General features: G+C 33.7%; 1 protein-coding gene across 1 annotated transcript; it reads left to right on the top strand.

The window, feature by feature from the left end:
- Positions 1–16822: 16822 nt before the first annotated feature.
- LOC131618358 (BON1-associated protein 2-like) lies at positions 16823–17962 on the top strand. The gene has a single exon (XM_058889601.1). It carries the CDS (start codon positions 17289–17291, stop codon positions 17850–17852), a length of 564 nt encoding a protein of 187 aa, XP_058745584.1. The 5' UTR covers positions 16823–17288; the 3' UTR covers positions 17853–17962.
- The last annotated feature ends 7228 nt before the right edge of the window (positions 17963–25190 follow it).

Here is a 25190-nt window from a genome sequence, read left to right as displayed (position 1 = left end):
CTTCAATTTCATCCAAAAGATCAAAAACACTTCTCTCAATTCTCTTGAATCAAAACCACCAAATTACTCAAAATCTCCAACAATCTTCATCAAGTCTCAAGAACACATCAAGATCAAGATAAGGATGAAGATCTTATTCCCTCATTGATCATCAATTGAAGTTCGAAGATCTCTCTCTCTCCACACTCTTGCGTGCCTCACTCCCTCCCTAGATCTCTCAGATTCGCGTTCGTGTTTGTGTCGTGTTCGCGTCATGTTCGTGTTCATCCGATCTTGATCTCTTCATTTGATCCAGTAAATTCACTATAAATCTTGTTAGATCATTGATTTTGTTGCTTGATCCGAATTAATATAATAATTGATGATGATGTTTGATTGTGGATGGATGATTTTTGATAATTGATGATAATAGTCGCTTGTTGTTTGATTGATTCATGTCGATCTTGCTTAATTGATTCAAATGTGAAACTTAAATATGGTGTGTGTTAATAATTGTTGATGTTGCTCTTGAATTCAAAATTTGCACATAACATGTTTGTTGAATTGAGTGTGAGAGGTGATTTTGACTATAATTGGTAGTATATTGAGTGGTGTTATTGTGGTTGCTAATTGATGATTCTAAATCATGGTTTTATGTTGATTTTGTGACTTTATAATATCATTTCAATATGTGAATTGTTGCTGGAAGTTTATGGTGTCTTGATGTGGATTTAGAACCTCAAAAACGTCATAAAAATATGGTTATATGAACACATAGTTGCTGGAAATTTTTGGTGATGTTTTGGTGTTGATTTGTTGACATTTCTAGTGCCATTTCAATGTTATAATGTTGCTGGGAATTTAATGGAGTTTTCATGTTGTTTTGACACTTTAAAAATGCATAAAAACAATGATAACACAAGAGTTTAAGTGCTGAAAATTTTGGTTGTGAATTGTTGATACTTGACATGAAAATTGATTGAAAAATGTGATAAAAATAGTTGTTTAAAACTTGTCTCATGAATGTACATAGTTTTGATTTGTTGCTAGTTTGTAAATGCTATTTGAAGATATTTCATAAAAATAAATGGATTAATGTGGATCTATACTTGTGGATTTACCATTTGGAAACCATGTTTTATGTCATAATTTCATTTGTAAACATATGCCATTTTGTGCTAATTGTTGTGAGGTTTTATCTTGAGCTTAGGTATGATTTGTGGTGAGTTTTGGGACTGTTTTACTATTATTATTATGCAGAATTTTCCATGGTCCCATTGCACTACATTCCCTTTCTTTTGACTTATGAAGATTGGTATTTTGTTGCATATTTGACATGAAACTTGTTGCATTTGATGGTTGCTTGATTCTAAGTGTTTACATGACATGTTTGGATGCTAATAAATGATGTTTGAGCTGCAGTTTTTTTCTGTTTCGCGTTTTGGTCGCGTTTGGCTCGGTTTTGCTATTTACGCGCGTCGTGTCGGCTTTGTGTCATTTGGCCATATCTTTTGATCTACAATGAGTTTTTGAGCATGTGAATAATGTTTTTTATACGTAATAATGTTTTCGGAGCTGTTTGTACGGTTTATGTTCAGTTTCGGCTGACTTTTTTTACCGTTTTCGCTACTGCCCCTGTTCCAAAAGTCGTGCTTCCGGGCCGATTTTGTAAATTCTGGTTGCATATTTGACTTCTTTAGCACGTTTTAACCTTGCAATAAAATTTTGGCTTAATTCTGATGAGTTTAGTTTTCACTGTTTTTACTCGGTTTCGCCGTTTCGGTGTACCGTTGTGCATGTAAATACTTGTTTTGGCTTCCGTAGTTTTGTTGCACAAATTTGACATGCTTTTGAATGCTATTCCATGTTATTGTCTTGTTTGCTTTCGCTATGTGTTCACTTTCTATTCCGTTGTCCATTTTCGGTTTAGCTTATAATTCAATAACACAATTCCGATTGCGGTGTCTTGTTATCTCTAACGTGTGTGCTAGTATGAAAGGTAACATGGAGGCTCTAGTTGATAGCCGATCTCGTGTTCCGCTTTATTTTCGGGACACGACATTTATCCTCTCTCTGATTCGCGTTTCTACACGCATCCTTTATCATTATACTTGCTTGTCCGGATTTCTGTTTCCCTTGCAGGTGTATGGTATTCGTTGTGCTCGATGCACATGTCGGCGCATGATTTACTTTCATCGCGCCGACTCTTGATTGCTTACGCGGGTTTTAATCGGAGTGCTGACATGTTTGCTGTTGCTTTTGCTAGCTCGCTCGCGGGATCTCTAGTTTTCTTTTGTTATTCGTTGCTGTTAACGGATCATAACCCGTTTGGTATTGATCTCGTTTCATTTTATCTTTTCCTGCATTTTATTATTCTGCATCATTCATCCTTTTAACATGAGAAGTAGGACTTAGGCATTCATCTAGCCAAGCCCTCGAAAGAGGCTCTGTTTTTGTTGGTGTGTTTATATTTGTGCTTTGCGGCAGGGAGTCATGGTGTAATAAGACCTTTAAAGGCACTCCGTTAAGTCCTCATGGAAGACATGCGGAAAGGGTTAGCAATCAACCCCGCCCAGTCTCATCGAGTCCGTTTAGTAAGCGCACGCTACGCCCTACTTGCTTCTGAACTAACACAAGATCCTGTTATCGAGTATGTTAGGTAAAGGGTTCATGCAATCAAACCCCCACGTTTCTTAGCTCACGTTGACCGACGTTGATGCTCGGTGTACGCACGCATCGTTTTCCTTTTAAATCTGTGACAGCTTGATTGCTGAGAGGGACTCGCTCCTCTTGTGTATGGGCCGATCACTTTTTGCGAGGTCTAATGCTTGGTTGACTCGGGTGGTCTGCTCCCCTAGGCTATGGCGGGACCGCTTTTCTACTACTTGGCCTGCGCTAGTAGGTGTTTACTTTAGGAGCGAGACTCGTTTATGTGATACTTTTGTTTGCATTCGCTTTTTCCCATAGGTTGCTAGCTTAGTTTAGTCTTGTACCCTTTGTATGATAACATAGGTAGCAAGCTTTCCTCCTTTGCTTAGGTTTTCCTCATGCATCTTTTACAACACAAACCACACTATTTGATTTTCTTTTCTTAAGAGCTTGTTATTTCCGCTCCATTCCCAAGCGTAAGACTCCAAAGGTCGAGCAGCGGAGTGTGAATGTAACTCGCTCACCTAAAAAACACAATACAAACAGAAACTAGTTAGCTGAGCTACGGTACCTCTGATTCCTCAAAAAGGATACGTAAGCAGCGGGGTAGGGCCCGTGCGAGTACAACACTTTCTTTTCCCTACATTTTGCATGCATTTTAGTTCAGATTAGCGCAGTTTGCTTACACGCCCATAGTTTTAGGCACAAGCGTGGATACCATTGAGTACGATAGGCGCGAGGGGTGCTAGCACCTTCCCCTCGCGTAACCGACTCCCTTACCCTTTTCTCTAGTCGTGAGACCATTGCTCCTTGTTTTGTGGTTTGCTTGCATTCCCTTCCTTTTTAGGATAAATATGTTAGTGGCGACTCTGTTAATTTTCGCGGTAGCGACAGATGGGCAGGTGCTTAGAAGTTATCTTTGATGGAGCTTAAGAGCTTTTTCCTTAATTGGTCAAAAGTGAAGAATAAATCGGTCATAATAACTATGGCGGTGATCTGGCTTGCCACAGTGTGGAGTTTGTGGCTGAGTCGTAATGATATTATATTTAACAACTCTACGTTCAATGTTTACGAGTGTAGGACAACTATTGTTATGAGATATTGGTCGTGGATGTCCTCCTATTGTAAAATTTCGGTTGATTGTAATTTTTGCTTTTGAAACACTAATTTTCTCTTTTACTTTAGAGAATAACGGTTTGTTGTAATTTTGGGTGGCATATCACTACGCTAAATTTGACTTTTAGCAGCACATCTACGAAAGCGCTTTTAGGTAAAAGCGCTGCTATAGGTTTCGCTAAAATCAAAACTAAAAAATAAGGGGAAAAAACGCTGCTATAGGGGATCTTGTGAAAGCGCTTTTAAAAAGCGCTGCTATAGAGGATCCTGTGAAAGCACTTCTAAAAAGTTGCTTACTTCTATACAGGTAATTAATTGTTCTCTCTCACCAAAGTAATATGTTGTGTTTTATTGCTTCAGATTCATTCCGTGTATACTTTGTGTAGCAACCTGCCCTAAAAATTAAAGATTTAGAGTCGCCACCTATTCTGAAGGGCGAATAGGAAACCCTATGCAGTTTAGAGATCGGGGTAAGATACTATATTCAGGTCGAGGGAAGGTGTTAGGCACCCTCAACCCTTTCCTAAAGGCTAACATTTCAAAGATAAAGGTTTATGGCTAAGGAATTGAATAGGGGAAAAATTGAGATTTTAGGGAGGGGACTCGCCTTAGTTATCCAAGTGCCTACGTATCTCCTTATGGAGAATCAGAGTCAACGTAGTTCGGGCACAAGATTGTACGCCTTAGAATTAGAATTTGATTGTATTTGAAGTTGTTTTGAAATTGTTTTGAAATGTGAAGTTCGAAGGTATTTTGAATTACCTTATTTTAGTTGTGAACATCGCGGTGTTGAAAAGATGAAAATCCGTAGTACCGTGGTTTAGTGTGTTTTAAGATTTGGGAAGTGTTTTTAGGATTTGGGCGTACAACCCTGGTTTTAATTTGTTACCGTTAGTCGCGATAATCAATAGGTTTGATTACCATGGCTAACGGATTAAGGGAGGATTGCTAACCACTATAATCGATAGATTCGATTATCACGAATAGCAAATATGCATATTTTAATTATCGTTACTCCTCATAATCGATGGATTCGATTACAAATAATAACGAATTTTGATAAAGGGGAAATGCTAATCATCATAACCAATAGCTTTGGCTAAAACCATTTAGCAAAATAAATTATTGTTTTAATTTATAGGATTTGATTAATTAAATTAATCGATTATTAACCATTGCGACTAATAGATTTAGTCAGAACGAATAATAAATTAAATCCTAATATCTTTGGCCACTGGCCAATGGGATTGGGTGAACCCTAATGGAGAATTAACTTCTAGGGTTTTTATTGTGATTTTTTAACCATTTAAATTAATTAAATAATTAAGTCGAATAGTCGGGAAAAATAACCGAGAGAATTATCCTAAATAATTATATCCTAATTATATGCCTAATCCTAATTAAAATTAATTAATTAAACTAACACAATTAATTCAATTTAAATAATTAAACCAAACAAATAAATAAATAAATAAATAAATAATAAAATTGTATAGAAACCTGGATCCAATCCAGTGTGGTTCCTTTGTGAGGGTGCATGGTGCACCTTACAATCCTGGCACGTTAGATTGGATCATAGGAGATCCAAGGGCTGGCAATGAGTGAGTATGGTGTCCCTTTCTGGATGGCGCACGCTGGAATACACAGAAATTAATAGCCAAAATAATAGAACGTACCCAGGGATCGAACCCTGGTTTTTATGGTCATATACTCCTCCCCCTTGCCAACTGAACTGTGATTCATTAATCATTAGATTATGGCGTTGAATTCTATATAAAATAAATAAAGGGGTTAAACGAAATGGCCAGACAAGTTTCCGTGTGGGGCCCAAATGCCTTCATGCGTGGCCAATCAGAAGAAGGAAGAGAATCTCCATGCGCTGACTGACCAGTGGTGACTCTCCACGCGCGCAGGGGATAATACCACACCTTTGACCCTCCAATAGGAACGCTTCCCCATGCCATGTCCTCTTCGTCTTCTTCTCCATGTTTTCCTGCGGATTTATCTGTGAAATCCGCTGCGGACTTACCTGCGACCAACCCTCCGGATCTTCCTGTACTTTGGGAAACCTGCAAAACAACCACCATGACGACGGGAGACGACCCAGATAATCTTAAAAGCATGCTACTGAATCAAAGGACATGTTAGTTTGGTTGGAAAAGGCCTGTAGATGCAAGAACGAACGTGAGGGACCTTGGTGCCCTAATAATGGCAGAACGTGATCCACGGCCCCAATCCTTCTTATGATGCGTTCAACCTGTTCTAAATGACTTTAATAGCATATTAGTGCAGTTAGTTCTTATTGAAACAAGGTGAACATGTAAAAAACGAAACCTTACTCATACACACACGTGAAGAACGTGATCTATACGTTCTGAGTGTTGTGGCCTTGGTTCAGTGATGCATTCTTACCTTTTATCCTCCCAGTAGTGGACTGAAACGGTTGTAGAGGATCGAGAATGGCTGCAGACTAGGATTTGGAAATCTCAAGTTTGTGTATAATTTTGGACTTCAAAACCCTAACTCTCCTTGCCAAAATTCGTCCTCCCTTCTCTTAGTGAATTTTAGAATATATATCTCAATGGAATTAGGTCAAACATGGGCTTGGATTCTTTATCTTTGGTCCCTTTGATATTTTTCATGAATATGCATGGAAAAAAGTTCCTTCTAATTTTGGTTAAAAAAACCTCCCCTTCACATTTGGACCTCCTTGTGGCATTTGTTGAGCCCTTGTGTGATTAAAAGAAAATCCATATAATTTAATCCATTTGTCTTGATATTTTTGTAAATTTATTTGATATTTAAATGAATAAAAATTCAAATAAATAGTAGATAAAATTATAAAAGGATAAATATGGATTTAGAGGTCCCCTACAAAGTCATGACCATGTTTGAAGTAAACATATTAGGCCCCTTAATCAAGAACTTCAAAATTCATTATTTAGGGTTTTATGTATTTCTTGAAATTTTGCCAACTTGCGCGCCTCGTATCTCCCTTCCTTTCAATCATATGAATGCATTCTAAGACTTTTTAGAAAGCTCAAAGAGTCCTCTGAATGACCTCTTTGATTTCATCTCAATTGAAGCTTCCATGCTCAAGTTATGAGCTTTGACCCAAAAGGTATATTTCATTGACTTTTTGGAAGACCTATAATGTTTTGCACCATATCTGCCAAATAAAGCATTTCTAGCCTTGACATGTGAGAGACAAAATTGTAGAGGATTCAATTTCCTTCAACATAGGCTTTGAGTGAGGAATTTCTGATACTCCATGTAGAAGTTATGGCCAGTCAAAGTTGAGTTGACTTTCTCCTATAAAAAACCCTAATTTGAACCTTTTGAATTTGTTCATTTCTGAGTTTTTATTAATGGATCATGATCAACACTTGATCAAATGATGGATAACCTCAAATACTTGCTGTTGACCAAAAGTCTTGAAGTTTGACTGTATTTTGACAGTAGTTGACTTTTAGGTCAAACTAGTCGACTGTGGATCGTCTGAGCCATTGAGTGAGCAGTCCTTGGAATAAAAGCTTGACTTTTGACATGGAGGTTCTTTGAGACATACGAGATACCTTGAGATCCATTTGAGGCCTTAGAGATCCAAACTCCTTTGGTAAAATGCAAACCCTAACTTAAGAGTCCCTCGATTAGGAGAATATTGCATGAATGAACCTTTGAACCTTGAGCCATTGAAGATGAATAGAGGAGGGCAAATTTTGGGGTATGACACTTTGCGTTTTGACAGAAACGCATTATATTGTTTTGTGCCTTAATTACTTGTTTTTGTTTAACTTAATTAAGACATGGATAAGACATGGATGCATTCAAATTGATTGTTGAAAGAGTACGAGAAAGGGGTATTGGAATTCGTTAAGTTTGCGGTTGCGTACGCCGAAGACTCGAGTCGAATTACATGTCCTTGCTTGGGTTGCTGTTATGGGGGTCAGGTTAACGTGGATCAGTTGGCATCGCATTTACTATGGTTTGGAATTGATAGAAATTATACATGTTGGAATTAGCATGGTGAAAAAGGTAACGGAAATGTTGAATCGAGGTATAATACGACGTATGCTTCAAACGACGATTGCACAGACACATACGGTTATGATCGATTCGAAGAGATTGCAGAAGCGCTTGAAGAAGATCTTGAGGATTGTCCCAAAATATTTGAGAGGTTGGTAAGCGATACAGAGAAACTGTTGTATGATGGATGTACAAAATTCACAAGATTGTCTGCAGTGTTAAAGTTATACAACTTAAAGGCGGGCAGTGGATGGCCGGATAAAAGTTTCACATAGTTATTAGCCCTTATGAAAGATATGCTACCAGAGGATAATTTTCTTCCCAATCGAACGTATGACGCCAAAAAGATGTTGTCCTCTATTGGCATGAGCTATGATAAGATACATGCATGTCCAAAAGATTGCGTTTTGTTTCAAAACGAGTATGTAGCGTTGATTGAGTGTCCTAAATGCGGTGCCCCTCGATATAAGAAAAAGTTGTCTCCGACAAAAGTCTTATGGTATTTTCCTATAATTCCGAGATTTAGACGCATCTATCGTAGTGAAACCGATTCAAGACACTTGACTTGGCATGCAGATAAAGAATTATTGATGGAAAGTTGCAACATCTGGCAGACTCTCCACAGTGGATGAAAGTTGATAATGATTATCATGAATTTGGAAAAGAAGCAAGAAACCTTCGCTTGTCATTGTCTACTAATGAAATGAACCCGCATGGTATTCAGAGTATCTCGCATAGCACCTGGCCTGTGATTCTTATGATTTATAATCTACCTCCGTGGCTATGTATGAAGCGTAAGTACATGATGTTATCTATGTTAATTTCTGGGTCTAAACAACCAGGGAATGACATAGACGTATACTTGGCACCCTTAATCAAAGATTTAAAGTTTTTGTGGGAGAACGGTGTGGAGGTTTATGATGGGTATAGGAAAGAAAGTTTCATCTTGAGGAAGATGTTGTTTGGAACAATTAACGATTTTCCAGCATACGAAAATCTATCAGGGTACAACAATAAAGGTCAAAAAGCGTGTCCTGTATGTGAAGATGGAACCGATACGACAAGATTGAATTTTTGTCAGAAGAATGTCTTTCTCAGTCATCGTAGATTCTTAAATTCTAATCATCACTACCGTGGGTGGAGAAAAGCATTCAATGGAGACACCGAACAACGTAGAGTGTAACACCTTGGATTTCCGCTTACCCCGCAGGGCTTCCGGCCTACCAAGCATGTCACCAGCTTAATCAATAATCCCCCCTAGGTCCGCTTATCGGCTTCCCAGGAAATATTGTTTTTGCCTCCCGCAGGAATCGAACCACGTACCTAGGGGTTAAGTACGTATTCATAGCAATTCCTGCTACCAATTGAGCTAGTAGCTCAAGTGGTAGCAGGAATTGCTATGAATACGTACTTAACCCCTAGGTACGTGGTTCGATTCCTGCGGGAGGCAAAAACAATATTTCCTGGGCAGCCGATAAGCGGACCTAGGGGGGATTATTGATTAAGCTGGTGACATGCTTGGTAGGCCGGAAGCCCTGCGGGGTAAGCGGAAATCCAAGGTGTTACATTAAAAGGCGCCTTTTTAATGTAACACCTCGATATCCGCTGCACGCATCAACCGTGTCGGCCAACCGAGCATGTTACCCGGCTTAATCAATAATCCCCCCTAGGTCCACTTATCGGCTGCCCAGGAAATATTGTTTTTGCCTCCCGCAGGAATCGAACCATGTACCTAGGGGTTAAGTACATGTTCATAGCAATTCCTGCTACCAATTGACCATATGGTCAATTGGTAGCAGGAATTGCTATGAACATGTACTTAACCCCTAGGTACATGGTTCGATTCCTGCGGGAGGCAAAAACAATATTTCCTGGGCCGCCGATAAGCGGACCTAGGGGGGATTATTGATTAAGCTGGTGACATGCTTGGTAGGCCGGAAGCCCTGCGGGGTAAGCGGAAATCCAGGGTGTTACATTAAAAACAGCTCAATTGGTAGCAGGAATTGCTATGAATATGTACTTAACCCCTAGGTACATGGTTCGATTCCTGCGGAAGGCAAAAACAATATTTCCTGGGCAGCCGATAAGCGGACCTAGGGGGGATTACTGATTAAGCCGGTAACATGCTCGGTTGGCCGACACGGTTGATGCGTGCAGCGGATATCGGGGTGTTACATTAAAAAGGCGCCTTTTAATGTAACACCCTGGATTTCCGCTTACCCCGCAGGGCTTCCGGCCTACCAAGCATGTCACCAGCTTAATCAATAATCCCCCCTAGGTCCGCTTCTCGGCTGCCCAGGAAATATTGTTTTTGCCTCCCGCAGGAATCGAACCATGTACCTAGGGGTTAAGTACATATTCATAGCAATTCCTGCTACCACTTGAGCTACTAGCTCAATTGGTAGCAGGAATTGCTATGAATATGTACTTAACCCCTAGGTACATGGTTCGATTCCTGCGGGAGGCAAAAACAATATTTCCTGGGCAACCGAGAAGCGGACCTAGGGGGGATTATTGATTAAGCTGGTGACATGCTTGGTAGGCCGGAAGCCCTGCGGGGTAAGCGGAAATCCAGGGTGTTACATAGAGCTCCACCTATATTGACAGGTGATAAAATTTTTGAAAAGGTGAAATATGTGAGTACTTAGTTTGGCAAGCCTCATGCACATACACTTGTCAAGAGTGGGTGGAAGAAGAGGTCAATTTTTTTGAACTTCCATATTGGAAGTTGTTGTACGTAAGACATTTCCTCGATGTTATGCATATTGAAAAAAAATGTATTTGACAGTGTTATTGGTACGTCACTCAATATACAAGGAAAGTCTAAGGATAGCCTTAACATAAGGAAGGACATGGCAAACATGGGAATGAGAACTGAATTGGGACCCATGACGAAAGGAAGACGAACATATCTGCCACCTGCTGTTTAAACTCTATCTAGAAAGGAGAAGAAAATATTGTGTAAGTTCCTCAGTGAAGTTAAAGTTCCAGAAGGCTACTCATCAGATATTAGAAGACTTGTGTCCATGAAAGACCTCAAGTTAAAGAGTTTAAAGACGCATGATTGCCATGTTATAATGGAACATTTTCTACCAATAGGTATACGTTCTATTCTTCCAGAAAAAGTAAGAAGCGCAATAACTAAACTGTGTTTTTTCTTCAAGTCAATTTGCAGTAAGGTGATCGATCCTACGATCTTACCAACATTGCAAAAAGAAATAGTTGTTACTTTATGTGATCTTGAAATGTATTTTCTTCCCTCGTTTTTTGACATAATGGTTCATCTAGTCGTTCATCTTGTGAAAGAGACACAGTTGTGCGGACCAGCTTATATGAGATGGATGTACCCTGCTGAACGTTATATGAAAATATTAAAAGGGTATGTGAAAAACTGAAGTCGACCGGAGGGTTGTATTGCCGAACGATATGTTGTTGAAGAAGAGGTTGAGTTTTGTACTGAATATCTGTCAAATGTTCAATCAATTGGACTCCCCAAATCTCATATTGACGAAAAAAAGAAGGAAAAAAGCTAATTGGAAATAAAGTTGTGACAGTATCAATGGTCGAACTGGATCAAGTGCATTTGTATGTTCTGCACAATGAGATTGAGGTTGAGCCGTATGTTGAAATGCACAAGGGTGTTCTCCGAGGTTTAAATCCGAATAGAAATGAGAATTGAATAGTACGAGAGCACAATCGAAGTTTCATACAGTGGTTTAAGGAACATATTTATAACTTAGGATAATTTCTTATAATTTATTACATTTAACTAAATCATGCATATTATGTTTTTGTTATGTAGTACTTTGATGAATTCTATTCTGCTTCTTACACGAGACTTAAGTTAAAAGAAATCAAAGAGGAATTGTGTCAATTTTATATTCGGCAAAGAATCATATAGGTATGAATACATTATTGTGTGAAAAGTGTTATGAATACATTATTGTGTGACGGATTTTGATAATGACTTTGTGTTGGAGCCTTTAATTGTGTTTGAGCAAAGTTAGTTTAATTGACCGTGTTGTTCTGTTCATACTTTGCAGAACCCGGACCGTCCGCTCATCGGATTTTGAGAATTTCGGGCTTATTCTGATTTAGTTATGTTAGAGATGATTCAGTTATATGTATCTGTTGCAAACATATGTGAATTGAGCTATAATAGTGTATATATATTTTATTTTAGATTATAATGGTATTATATTGGTATATAATGTTCTACATACGGGTTTTTGTTGATATATATATATATATATATATATATATATATATATATATATATATATATATATATATATATATATATATATATATATATATAAGGCTTGAATTACAGGTTTAGGGATTATTTCCAAAAATATTACAAGTTGAAAATAAAAATAAATTACAGGTCGAACTAGGAGGCTTAAATTACAGGTTGCACTTTAAAATATTGCGTTTAGCAACGAAAACGCTTTTAAAAAGCGCTCTTAAAGGCATACCTACAAAAGCGCTTTTTAATAAAAAGTGCTGCTTAAGATGATAAAAGAAAGCATAAAAGCTAAAAAAAGCGATGCTAAAGGCTACTTTAGAAAGCGCTTTTTCTAGAAAAAGGGCTATTAAAGATCCACCTACGAAAGCACTTTTCAAGAAAAAATGCGGCCTTAGGCCTATATATGAAAGCACTTTTCATGAAAAAGCGCTGCCTTAGACTTATCTACGACAGCGCTTTTGCCTAAACAAAAAGCGCTGCTTAAACCTATAGCAGCGCCAACTATTACATTTTAAAGCCAAAAAAACGCTTTCGTAGATTTTTTTTACATAGTGTATCCTTTATACTCTCTTCTAATTTGCCTATAAAAAAACAAATTACATGAAGATTCAACTGAATTACTAAACACTACATGTTACATATGCGGTCCTATGTTTATCCCTTTCACACGGCCTACTAATAAAAAAATGTTTGGTATGTACTACAACCTTCGAATTTTCATTCCAGCTGTCTAGAAATTGTAATGGTTACGTGAGCCATAAGAAATTTCCTCCAAAAGAAGTCACATCCAAGAAAAATACATTAGTTGCGTAAAAGTAATATTGTGACCTAATGTTAATATGGTTAAGTGCGTTCCAAATAATGCCACTAGAAAATAAAACGTTTAAAAACATTTCCATGTTAGTTGCCTAACAAATATCAAGGTCAAGTTCAAACTATTATACTAGTAGTTTTCTTTTGCTTACGTATATTGTTTATCCTTTCTTTTCCTCACATTTTCTTAACAAATCCTATTACTTTAACCCTCTTGCAACGACAACATTTTCATCTCAAATAATCACGCCTAAAAATTGCATAACCACACTCTATAATATTACTTATATTTCTCATAATAGTCTATAGCTATAGCAAACGAAAATTCTAATAGTCATGGAAGGAAAACGACAAGCACACATCTTAGAAAAATGTTATATATGATACAAATATTTAATAAAACTGTATATATTTTCTAAACAGAATATTTATATTTTATATTTTCCCAACATATTTTGGATGATATTGAAAGTAGAATATAGTTTTTTATTAAAACAAATTATATATATGAAACAGATTATATAAAATAGAATAACTTTTTAAAAGAAATTATTAAAACAAAATTTCTATTAAATATTTTAGAATATACATAAAACAGATTATAAAAAATTATTATATATATATATATATATATATAATTAAATATTTAATAAAAAATCATTTTAATATATATATATATATATATATATATATATATATATATATATATATATATATATATATATATATGTGCAACAGATTATTATTATATATATTAATATAACTTTAAAAATTGAATATATTATATATAAATTTAAAACATAAATTATTATATAATGTTAAAAAATATAATATATTAAAAAACTGAATATATTATAATTAGAAATAAAAATATTTTTGAAGTAAGTAGAAATTGATTTTCATTAAAAATATAATAGGAATGGAAATAATGTTAAAACAAAAATAGATTTTAAGTTATTAAAAATAGAATTTTCATTAGAATACATACTTTATGTTTTATGTTATTGTTCTTAAAAACATAAAATATTAATAAAAATAATATATATTTGTTATTTTTATGAAAAACAGAATATTATATATTAATAAAAAAAAGTCCTTTTTATTAAAGATGGATATAATAATTATGTATCAAAAACATTATTAATTTTTATAAATAGAATTTTAAATAAAATATTATAAAAAATGAAATATCTTTTTATTTTAAATTGAAAAATACATTTGTTTAAACGAAATATATATATTAAAAGTAGAACATATTATATATGTATATTTAAAATAAAATAAAATAAAATTATATGTTATATTTCTTTAAAGAATAATTTGTTGGTTAAAAACAAAACAATGTGATGTAGTATTTTTTCAAACCTAACATTTTATAAAAAATTATATGTTTTTTATATATATTAGATTTTTAACAAATAGGATATAATAGTGAATATATAAAATTATTATATATTTATAAAAGCCAAAATGTTTAGTTAAAAAAACTAAAAATTTATGGTCGATATATATTTAATATGTTTATTATTATGTTTATTAAATATTTATTATATATATATATATATATATATATATATATATATATATATATATATATATATATATATATATATATATATATATATATAAAATATAGTTTCAAAATAATTATAAAATTTATTTATAGTTAATATAGTTAAATAAATGATATTAATTAAATATATACGCATTATAAAATTATTATATATTTATTTTAGAGTGTTGTTATTCTTACACTAAATTTCTTACACCATGTAAAATACAGCAATACATGAATACTTTGTATTGAAAAAAAGTGAAGTGTGATTATTAAATAGAGTCATGCTATGTGTACACTGGTTTTTATACACCGTATGGCATGTACACCGTATGCATACAATTATTAAGTGCTGCACAAAAACCAAAGCATACAAAAAAATTATTAAAAAAGAAAAATGTATACCTAACCGTCTTTTTATACGGTGTTAGTGTAACTTTAAATGTACACTTAGCATTTCTCTATTAAATATATAATAGAAACAAATAAACCGTATGAAAATACGGTGTAATTGTAAACTATAGTATATAAATATCATTTCCGTATATGTTTATCACCTTTCACACGGCCTACAGATTGGAAAATGTTTGTTACAACCTACGAATTCTCATTTCAGCTGTTTGGAATTTGTAATGCCAGTAATGGTTACGTGAGCCAGAAGAAATTTTCTCCAAAAGTAATCACATCACTTACTATAATTAGTCTTTTGAACGAGTCCATCTCCATAATGTTAATATTGTTAGGTAAATTCCAATTAATGCCACAAGAAAACTAAACTTCTAAGACATTTCCATGTTTGTTACGTAAAATTAATACTAACAAATATCAAGGTCAAGGTCAACATGTAAGTTTTCTGTTGCTTACATACATATATATACTATTGTTTATCCTTGGCAATTCATTGACAACGAATCCTTTTTAAAATAATTAAATAAATTCTGTAAAAAAAAATTAAATAAATGACTCATTTACAAATATTTAAATAATTAATTTAGGAACTAGTTCTTCCGTTCTTTTCCTCACATCATCAATATACTAAAATATAAACTTATAATATTTTTCTACTAAAACTTTCGGCCAAAACTCTATTCCTATTATTTTTATTTTTTATTCTAATTTTCTTTTCTAAAATTCTATTTTCCTTCTTTTTTTTTTAATAGTTAAACATTAAACGAAATATTTTAAATCTTATCTCTTTCATTTAACATATATTTAATATCTTAAATCTTATTTCTTTCATTTAACATATATTTAATGGTAAATTATTTTAACAAAAAAATCTATCATTATCTAATTAAAATAATAGATTTTTTAGGGGACGCACGGGTAATTCAAATCTTAAGATGAATAATGTATTACAAACACATAAAAAGAAGTTTAAAAACTCAAATGAGAAATGTTAAATTAAGATTCCTAAAATATAATATAGATGTAATGAAGCTATAAATAGTAGCTATTTTAAAAAAAGTAGTTGGAAATGTAATAGGCAAAAGGGTATTATGGTGATAGTGACCTGTGAAAATAGTGAGTTTCAGTGATAAAATTCACATAAGAAAGGTATTATGGTGATAGTAACCTGTGAAAGTATTGAGTTTCAGTGACAAAATTCACATAAGAAAGGTATTATGGTGATAGTGACCCGTAAAAATAGTGAGTTTCAGTGATAAAGTTCACATATGATAGTAAATATTAGGGTGTTTGCGGTGTGGTTTAGATCGATTTTGAGATAAAACACATCTGATCTAAAGATAAATTTATTAGCAGTTCGATCTAGTTTTGGATGAAAGATTAAAAAATTTAATTTGATCCGATTCAACTTTATGCAATTTAATTTCAATCAGTTTTTGAATATTCAACTTACAAATTATATTTTTTTAGGACAAAACTTAGGTACAATTCTTTAGGTGTGGTTCTTACTATTTTTCAATGAAAATATGACAAATATACTTAAATATCATTTAGTGAGTGAAAATAGGAAAAATTTGCATATGTGTTAGAGGAAATTATACACTTGCCATATTTTCATTGAAAAATAGTAAGAATCACACATAAAGAATTGTACCTAAGTTTTATTTTTTTTATTAAAATTATAAAAATACAAATAAATAATAGATTTCATATTATGTATGACATATAATGAATTTAAAATTAATATACTATAAAGTGAGAACGATCTGTTATAGTTGAAACAAATGAAATAATATAAATATTGAAAAAATAATATTTAAAAAAATAATTATTATCGAATAATACATTAACTCAATATATACGTATTATTCAATATGATTTGGATAGATTTTAATATCCAAATACATTCAACAATATTTAATTTTTTTTATCAGTTTGCGGTTAAAGAACATGGCATACTTTTGCGTCCGGTAACCAATCTCCATTTTGCCTCCCTTCCCAATCCCTCCCTCAATTTATTCCTGAAAACATGCATTGAAAAATGCTTAGTAACAACTGAACAAACTTCGAATTCTCATTCCACCTCTATGGAAATTGTAACTCTTACGTGAGCAGGAAGAAATTTCCTCCAAAAGTTTACACATCACCTAAAAAAATTACTTTTGAATGAGTCCATCTCCAAACACATTGTTGGATCCTAATGTTAACATTGTTACGTGCATTCCAATGCCATTAATTTGCTAAGATATTTCCAAGTTAGTTGTGTAGAATTAATAATAGTACTATAAAGATCAAGGTCAAGGTCAACACTTATTATACTTTTTTGTTGCTTACGTATAGGGTTTGTCCTTGGAAGTTCTTCCTTTCTTTTCCTCACATTTTCTTGTCAAATCCCATTACATAAACCCTCTTCCAACATTCTCATCTCAAACAATTATTTATATTCCTTATAGTAATCTACTTGCCTAAAGAAAAAAAGTTATCAATATAGCAATGGAAGGAAAACAACAACCATGCAAATTAGAAATCACCATTATTTCCGGACAAAACATAACTGTGGATGGAAATTCTAAGACAGAGGAACTATTTGTTGTTGTTCGAGCCGAGTCTCTTGACTCTTTCACGACAAAAATGGCGATGGAAAATGAAGGTTTACTTTCATGGAATGAAAAATTCATGTTAGATATTCCTCTACAAGCAAAGTCAGTGACATTTGAAGTTCAATGTAATAAGTACAAAGGAATTCGTCCCATTGGGGTGGCTAGGATAGCACTTTCTGAATTTTTTGGTGAGAATGTTTTGTTGCAAAGTTGTGATCAAACTTTGAGTTATGGGTTGAGAGATTGGGATGGTAGGAAAAATGGTGTGATTAATTTTTCTGTAAGGAGGGTGACACAAGAGGATAATATGTGTTTGGAACAAGAACAAGAACAAGGTAATGACATACTACTGGTGAGTTCAAATAGATTTGAGGATGTGGGGTTTAAGGTGCAAATAAGAAAAATTCAAGCCATGTTGTCATTGAGATTTCAATTTTTGGTGTCTTGTTTTTCTTAGGCTAGTCTCTTTTCTATTCTATTTCTTCGGTTAGAATGAGTTGAAAGATATTTTACTTTATTTAATATAATTTCTTTGCCATTCAAAATAAATAAAATATCACCAGTTAAAGATTGATAATTTGTTTTTGATTCTTTGCTATATAAAGATATACACATCTTTTATATTAATTGTTCTAGTAAAGGGTTTTTATGAAATTATTACTCGATTTATAAAATTCTCAGATAATCCTTACTATATTCTGGATTTCAATCTCCAGACACGTTTATTTATCTACAAAATTACTTCATGACTAGGGGTGGCAATCCAATCCACTAAACCAAAATCCATCCGATCCATCCACTAAATTATCCATCCAATCCATCCACTATAGAAAATATTACCTAATGGATTGGATCTAATCCATCCATTTAAAGTTATGGATGGATTCAATCCATCCAACAAATTTTGAAAATCCATTGGATTATTTGATTCTTTATTTTAATATTAATGGACAATATTTTTAATCAAATAAAAATTTGTTTATATAAAAATAAAAATATAATTATTTTTTAAAATTTTAATATATATATATATATATATATATATATATATATATATATATATATATATATATATATATATATATAAAGTATCAGTATTTAAATGCTTGTAACTGATTTCAAGGTGTTGTTTCATCGTAAAATTCTTTTGTTGTTTTTTGAAAAAGTCAAAAGCGTCCCTACCAATCTCTCACATTGGAATAAGCTTTAGTCATTACTCTGTTTTTTCACTTTGGCTATATTTCACTAAAATGAAATTTGTCTGTTTGTATATAAAATTAACTTGTAGTGTGTTCCCCCAAAAATAATGTAATCATAAAAAAAACTTGTATTATGCTTGTTAGATTTTCTATCAAGGCCTGAACGAATATATATATATATATATATATATATATATATATATATATATATATATATATATATATATATATATATATATATATATATATATATATATATATATATATATATATATATATATATATAATTAGAATTAAAAATTATTTAAAGGAAATTTAAAAAAAACTATTTTTTTGTTAAAATATAAAATTAATTTTATGGATGGATGGATATCCATCCGTTTAAAATAGCTTAATGGATGAATTGGATGGATTGTATTTTTTAATGGATGGATTGGATTGGATTTTTTAAAAGAAATTTTAGTGGATCATAATGGATTAATGGATTGTTTGGATCCATCCATTAACAATCCAATCCATATCCATCCAATCCATCCATTTTGCCACCCCTATTCATGACTGAGTTATTTGGTTTTTGTCATAAAATTGACCTGGATTTCAATCTTTGTATCATAGTTCTGGATTCGAAATTCCGAATTTACCCTTTGATTGTGTTTTTAACCCTATGAGGGTAAATAGATGAAATATGACATTTTTTAATAAACCTGAATCATAAGTCATTTAAAAATCAATCTCCCCGTAAACCATACATATTTGTCATTCTAATAACAAGATCAAAATAGAATAATTACTACGTATATATAAATGTCCATCAAGTCATAATCAATCAAAGTACAAACTATAATATAAAAATATCAAAATACATCTCACTATTGAGTATATCGAACGCTCTTGTTCCTCCTCTATCACTGGGACTGCAAGGCATATCGTGCCTCTGCTAAGCTGGTCAGTAGAATGGCCATTTGAGGGGTGCCCTCCATAAACTCACCACTAGATATGGCCTCTCTCCCAATAGCGACAAAAACAATGACATGCGGGTAACACATCAAGGGCATGGTTCGCCCTCGCCTACACCTCTTCTAAGATATCTTGATGAGCTAGCCTCGGGGGATCTCCCTTGTACCTGATATCATGAAAGGATGTGACACTCTACAAAACTATTGGATGTAAATATCCTCTGGCACCAAATGATCAAAGTACACTGCAAAGATATCAACATCCATGCGAAGGAGAGTGGTAGAAGCAGCAATAGTGAGATCTCTAGGTATACCCCGAATATATCCAAACTAGCGTATGACTTGCTCAAGTAGATGAGGGTACATAAGTCGAGACCCACATGGCACCCCCTAAGGTTGTGTCTCACAGTGATCGACGTATGGTATCTAGTTAATATCATCTGCCACGATGCAATCAAGAGAAACTCAGAACGACTCGATCTCCTGGTTCCCTATGAGCAGGATGATCAATGAGACATGTGGCAAGGTCTTAGAGTAGTCACCCACATATACCCAGTCGGCGAGATATGGAAAATATTGGTTCAGATGAATAATTAGAAACATAATAGTGTAACATATGTGTTATTACATTAATACCAGTAAAGGTGTAAAAAACTTACCGTAAATAGATAGTGTTTCTAGTCAATTATTGAGTCTTCCACATACTACCCTCGGGTAGTTTGGAATAAAGGTACACCAAACAAGAAACCCCTCAATTATACTCGTGGATCCTATCCAAGTAAATAAAATACCTAAGATAGATAAACTCGACATAGGTTGCACATTTGTCCATAAAAATGGACGTGTTGACCAAAACTAAGAGGTATGGCAATCAATTACTCGCTCGGTGGGATGCAACTTGTGCATCATCACCATCAACCTTCACAGTTAGATAAAGGTAGTGCTCATTCAGATCAATTAAAAATGAAAACCTAACATGATATCCTCTGGTGTCATCTAACTTCTGCTGAGCTTTTCTAGAGTCAGCTCCCAAATATGTCACCATCATGTCCAAGGCCTCATGTCTGGTTGTCCTAGAGAAGGTTAATAATTGTCCAAGGCCTCATTAAGTGTGATGGACATCTCACTTATCTAAAGTTGAAATGTTGGGCGTCTCTACGTGACATATCTCTACAAAAACACATAAGAAGATATATATGGTTAATATAACCATAGCCAATCCTGCAAAAATTATGCAATCCAGATAGTTGCATGACATCTTGGAACCATGGCTCATCAGGTTGTGCAAGCTTTGAAACCTTTGTACCATGTCTAATACACTTAAATGCATCACGACATTGCAAAAAAAAATACATGACTAGATAGTTAAAATATTATAACACAAATATTTAAAAGAGTAATTAAAATATTTATACTACCTCTTCGCCCCATATGTGTCTAGCTGCAAGGTATGGATACAGAGGAAGCTGTGAAAGGTCTAAAAGGCCTCTTGGAAAACAACATACTTTAAGGTTAATTACCAATCTCCAAATTTTGATTGTGATTTAAGCGAGTTAGGATTTTAAATTTTTTAATTAAAGAATATTTTTGAAATTTCCATAGGGTGCGTGAGTAACACCTTGGGTGCGATGAGTAACTTCCTTAGTTAACTGGGTATCAATTAATTCCAAAATATAGGACCCAATAGTCACACTTTATATTGATGGTCAAAGTATCATCAAGTATTTATAAAAGTTAAAAGAAAGGTTTGATCTAGAGAAAGTCTTGAAATTTATTAGAAAGGTTTGGTCTAGAGACATCTCTTCTTCTCATTATACTTTACAATGAAGCCTTTTTATTTTTTAATTTTATTAAATTAAAATTTGGTCAAACTCATTTCTACATAACCGGCTTGTAAGGTAAGAAGTGTTACTTTATATAAATTCTTTAGAAACTTTATCTGTAATTAATGTTGGATTTGACATTATCTCAATATACCCCATCACACACAACACTATAAAACTTGGTGGATATAGATTGTAGATGGTCCATCGTTTGATAGATAAGCTTTAATAACATATTAGAATTAGAGTTTGCTCTAACTCATCCCTACAAAATCGATTTGTAAGGTGAGAAAAGTTACTCTATAAATTCTTTGTAGGCTTTATCTTTAACCAACGTCAAACTATGTTTTTTATGGTTGATTTAACAAGTTTACTAAATCGTCACAATCGCTTGGCGATTAAAAGTGATTGTGCGATGATTCGTGAAAACTGCCCAACGATTTTTCAAATAGTTACACCAATTTTAGAGCTCTACAATATTCTTTTTCTCTTCTTTATAATGCTTTGGTCTTAGTCTCAAATATTTTCAAAATTCACTTTAAAACCTTGTAATTTTTCACTAATTACTACTGTAAATACTTGAAACTACTAATAAAATTTTATTATGACAGACTGTCATCACAACCTCAAACTTGAACTATTACTTGTCCTCAAGGAACCTTCTTGAAAAATAAAATTTTAACAATAAAAATAGCATGCTTACTGTCATACCCCAAAATTTGCTCTCCTCTATGCATCTTCAATGGCTCAAGGTTCAAAGGTTTATTCAAGTCACTCTTTCCTAATCGAGGGTCTCAAAATTAGGGTTTGCAGTTTATCAAAGGATTTTGAATCTCTGAGGCCTCAAATGGCTCTCGAGGTGTCGCACATGCATCAAAGCATCTCCATGTCAAAAGTCAAGCTCCAATTCCAAGGATTGCTCAATCAATGGCTCAGATGATCAATAATCGACTATGTTGACCTAAAAGTCAACTATAGTCAAAATACAGTCAAACTTCGAGATTTTTGGTCAACATCAAGTATGTGAGGTTATATCCATCATTTGACATCATGATCCATTAATAAAAACTCAGAAATGAACGAATTTCAAAAGTTCAAATTAGGGTTTTTATAGGAAAAGTCAACCTAACTTTGACTGGGCATAACTCTCTCATACTTTATCAGAAATTTCTCACTCAAATCCTATTTTGAAGGAAATTGGGTTCTCTACAACTTTGTCTCTCACAAGCCAAGGCCAGAAATGCTTCATTCAAGAGATATGGTCCAAGAGATTATAGGTCCTCCAAAAAGTCAATGAAATATACCTTTTGGGTCAAAGCTCATAACTTGAGCATGGAAGCTTCAATTGAGATGAAACCAAAAGGGAAATTTAGAGGACTCTTTAAGCTTTCTAAATTGATCATGAACACATCCATAGGGTTAAAATTGAGAGAGATACGCATAGTTGAAGTTGGTCGATTTTGAGGAAATGCATAAAATACAAAGTGGCCAATTTTGGATATTTGGACTAATAGGCCTAAGTTTTGGACTTCAAACCCTCATATGATCCAAATAAGGGCCTATGGAACCATACTCATATTTTTGGGGTTTTTATTTGTATTTATTTGAATTTTATTTATATAAATGCAAAATAAATTAAGTAAAATACCAAGAATAGTGAATTAAATCATGGGGTTTTGTTTTGGATCACTTAAAGGCCCAAGAAACATATTGAGAGCCAAAGAATTTCGTTGGTCCATGATTGGTATTTATACTTTATTTATTTCTTGATTTTATGTAAATTAAATCAAAGAAAAATAAGAGAAAAATGAAATTAGTATATGCTTTGATTTTTTCAGTCATAAAATCATTCATAAAATTTAATTAAATCAAATATGGTGATTGGAAAGAGATTGGAACAAAAATAGCAAGTTTTACTTAAAATTTCAATCAAATCTTTTCAATTTTTTTCCTTCACTCAACTTGATTTCCAAGCAACTTGGAACCCTAATTCTATCATATATATATTCTGAACATACCACAAGAGAAGGGGGACGAAACCCTAGCCCTTGTAACCTCCTCCAAAATCCAAGAAAACCACATAAAAGAGAAATTTTGGTTTTGCGATTGGGAGGCATCATGCACTCAAACTAACTATTGTATTCACGTCCAAAGAGGTAAAAGGTCAGGTTTGAACCGTAACTGAGGCTCCATAACGCGTATGATGATTGTACCATGTTCATGTTGACTCATGCATATTTTAACTTCGTTTATCATGATTTAACGCATTTTAATAGTATCTGATCGCGTGTTTGAGTTTCTTGTGTGTTTTAAAGAAGGTCTGGACCGGTGGAACAAGGCCAGGGTGCGTGGAACCGAAAACGCCATGGTTAAGGCACTAAGGGAGACCACGTCGGTTTTTTACTTGCAGGCCTTCTCGGCCCCAAAAGCACCATATTTGTAGTCATGAGGCTGTGTTCATGCGATCTGGGCTCTCTATTTTATCTTATCACGTCTGTTTCCATGATCTTGTAATTTCGCAGAATTAGCTACGGGCGTTTTATGACAGAGATCGCATCAAAACGGAAGCCCATTCGTAGCTAATGGTTGAAGAAGAAGTTGAACAGGAATAGGGAATTGTTGACTACGTGTGGGACGCCGCTATTGGTCCGTCCATATTTCCATGTTCTCTCTCTACGCGTGGCTTGCCAGTACTGGGCGGTCAAAGGGTATTCCCATTTACCTCCTTCATGATTGGCCATGTTAAAGGTTACTGGGTCCCACGCGACGGTTTGTTTGACTCTCCACCAATGACATTTACTTTTATATTTATATTATGTGAATGGTTTCTTAAACAAAAAAACGAAAGAGGACTAACTGGTAAGCCATATGAGGCATGACCCCAAGGACCAAGGTTCGATCCCTAGATCCATCATATTTATTTTACTCAATTACTCCTTCAAGATCCGGTGCTCTAATGGAGATAAGGCTTACGTTGCGCCTCCAGCCATTAACCGTAGGATCTCCCATGATCCAAATCTAACGCTCCAGAAGTATGGGTACACCATGCACCTTCAAGGCCAGCAACACTGGATTATTACCAGTTTTTTTACATATTTTTGTTATAATTATTTAGATTAAAATGTAAATTAATTTATTTGTTTTAATTAAGATATAAATTAGGATTTATAATATAATAAGGATTAGGACTATAATGATTCCCGGCTATTTGTCCGATTATTTTCCTCGATCTTTCGAGTTAATTTATTTGGTTAGTTTTAATTGATTAAAATCATAAAAACCTAGGAGATTGTTATCAATTAGGGTTTGCCCAATCCCACTGGCCATTGGCCAAAGGGTTGGGATTTTTATTTATTATTCGTTCCGACTAAATCCATTGGTCGCGATGGATAATAATCGATCCTTTAATTCTTTAATTAAATATAAATTAAAATAATATTTATTTTGCTAAATGGTTTTAACCAAATCTATTGGTTACGATGATTAGCATTTCCCCTTTTAAAATTTGTTATTATTTTTAATCAAAGCTATTGATTATGAGGGATAACGATTAAAATTAAATTATTTAAAATACACACATTTGCTATTCGGGATAATCGAATCTATCGATTATAGTGGTTAGTAATCCTCCCTTCAATCCGTTAGCAATGGTAATCAAACCTATTGATTATCGCAACTAATGGTAACAAATTAAAATCAGGGTTGTACGCCCAAACATTCAAAACACACTAAACCACGAAACTACAGGTTTCCATCTTCTGCGATTTTCAAATCTACGATAAGGTAATTCAAAATACCTTCGAACTTCGCATTTCAA

The sequence above is a fragment of the Vicia villosa genome, linkage group LG7 (genome assembly GCF_029867415.1).
Source record: "Vicia villosa cultivar HV-30 ecotype Madison, WI linkage group LG7, Vvil1.0, whole genome shotgun sequence".
NCBI lineage: Eukaryota > Viridiplantae > Streptophyta > Magnoliopsida > Fabales > Fabaceae > Vicia > Vicia villosa.
This window is presented reverse-complemented; position numbering and strand designations above follow the sequence as displayed.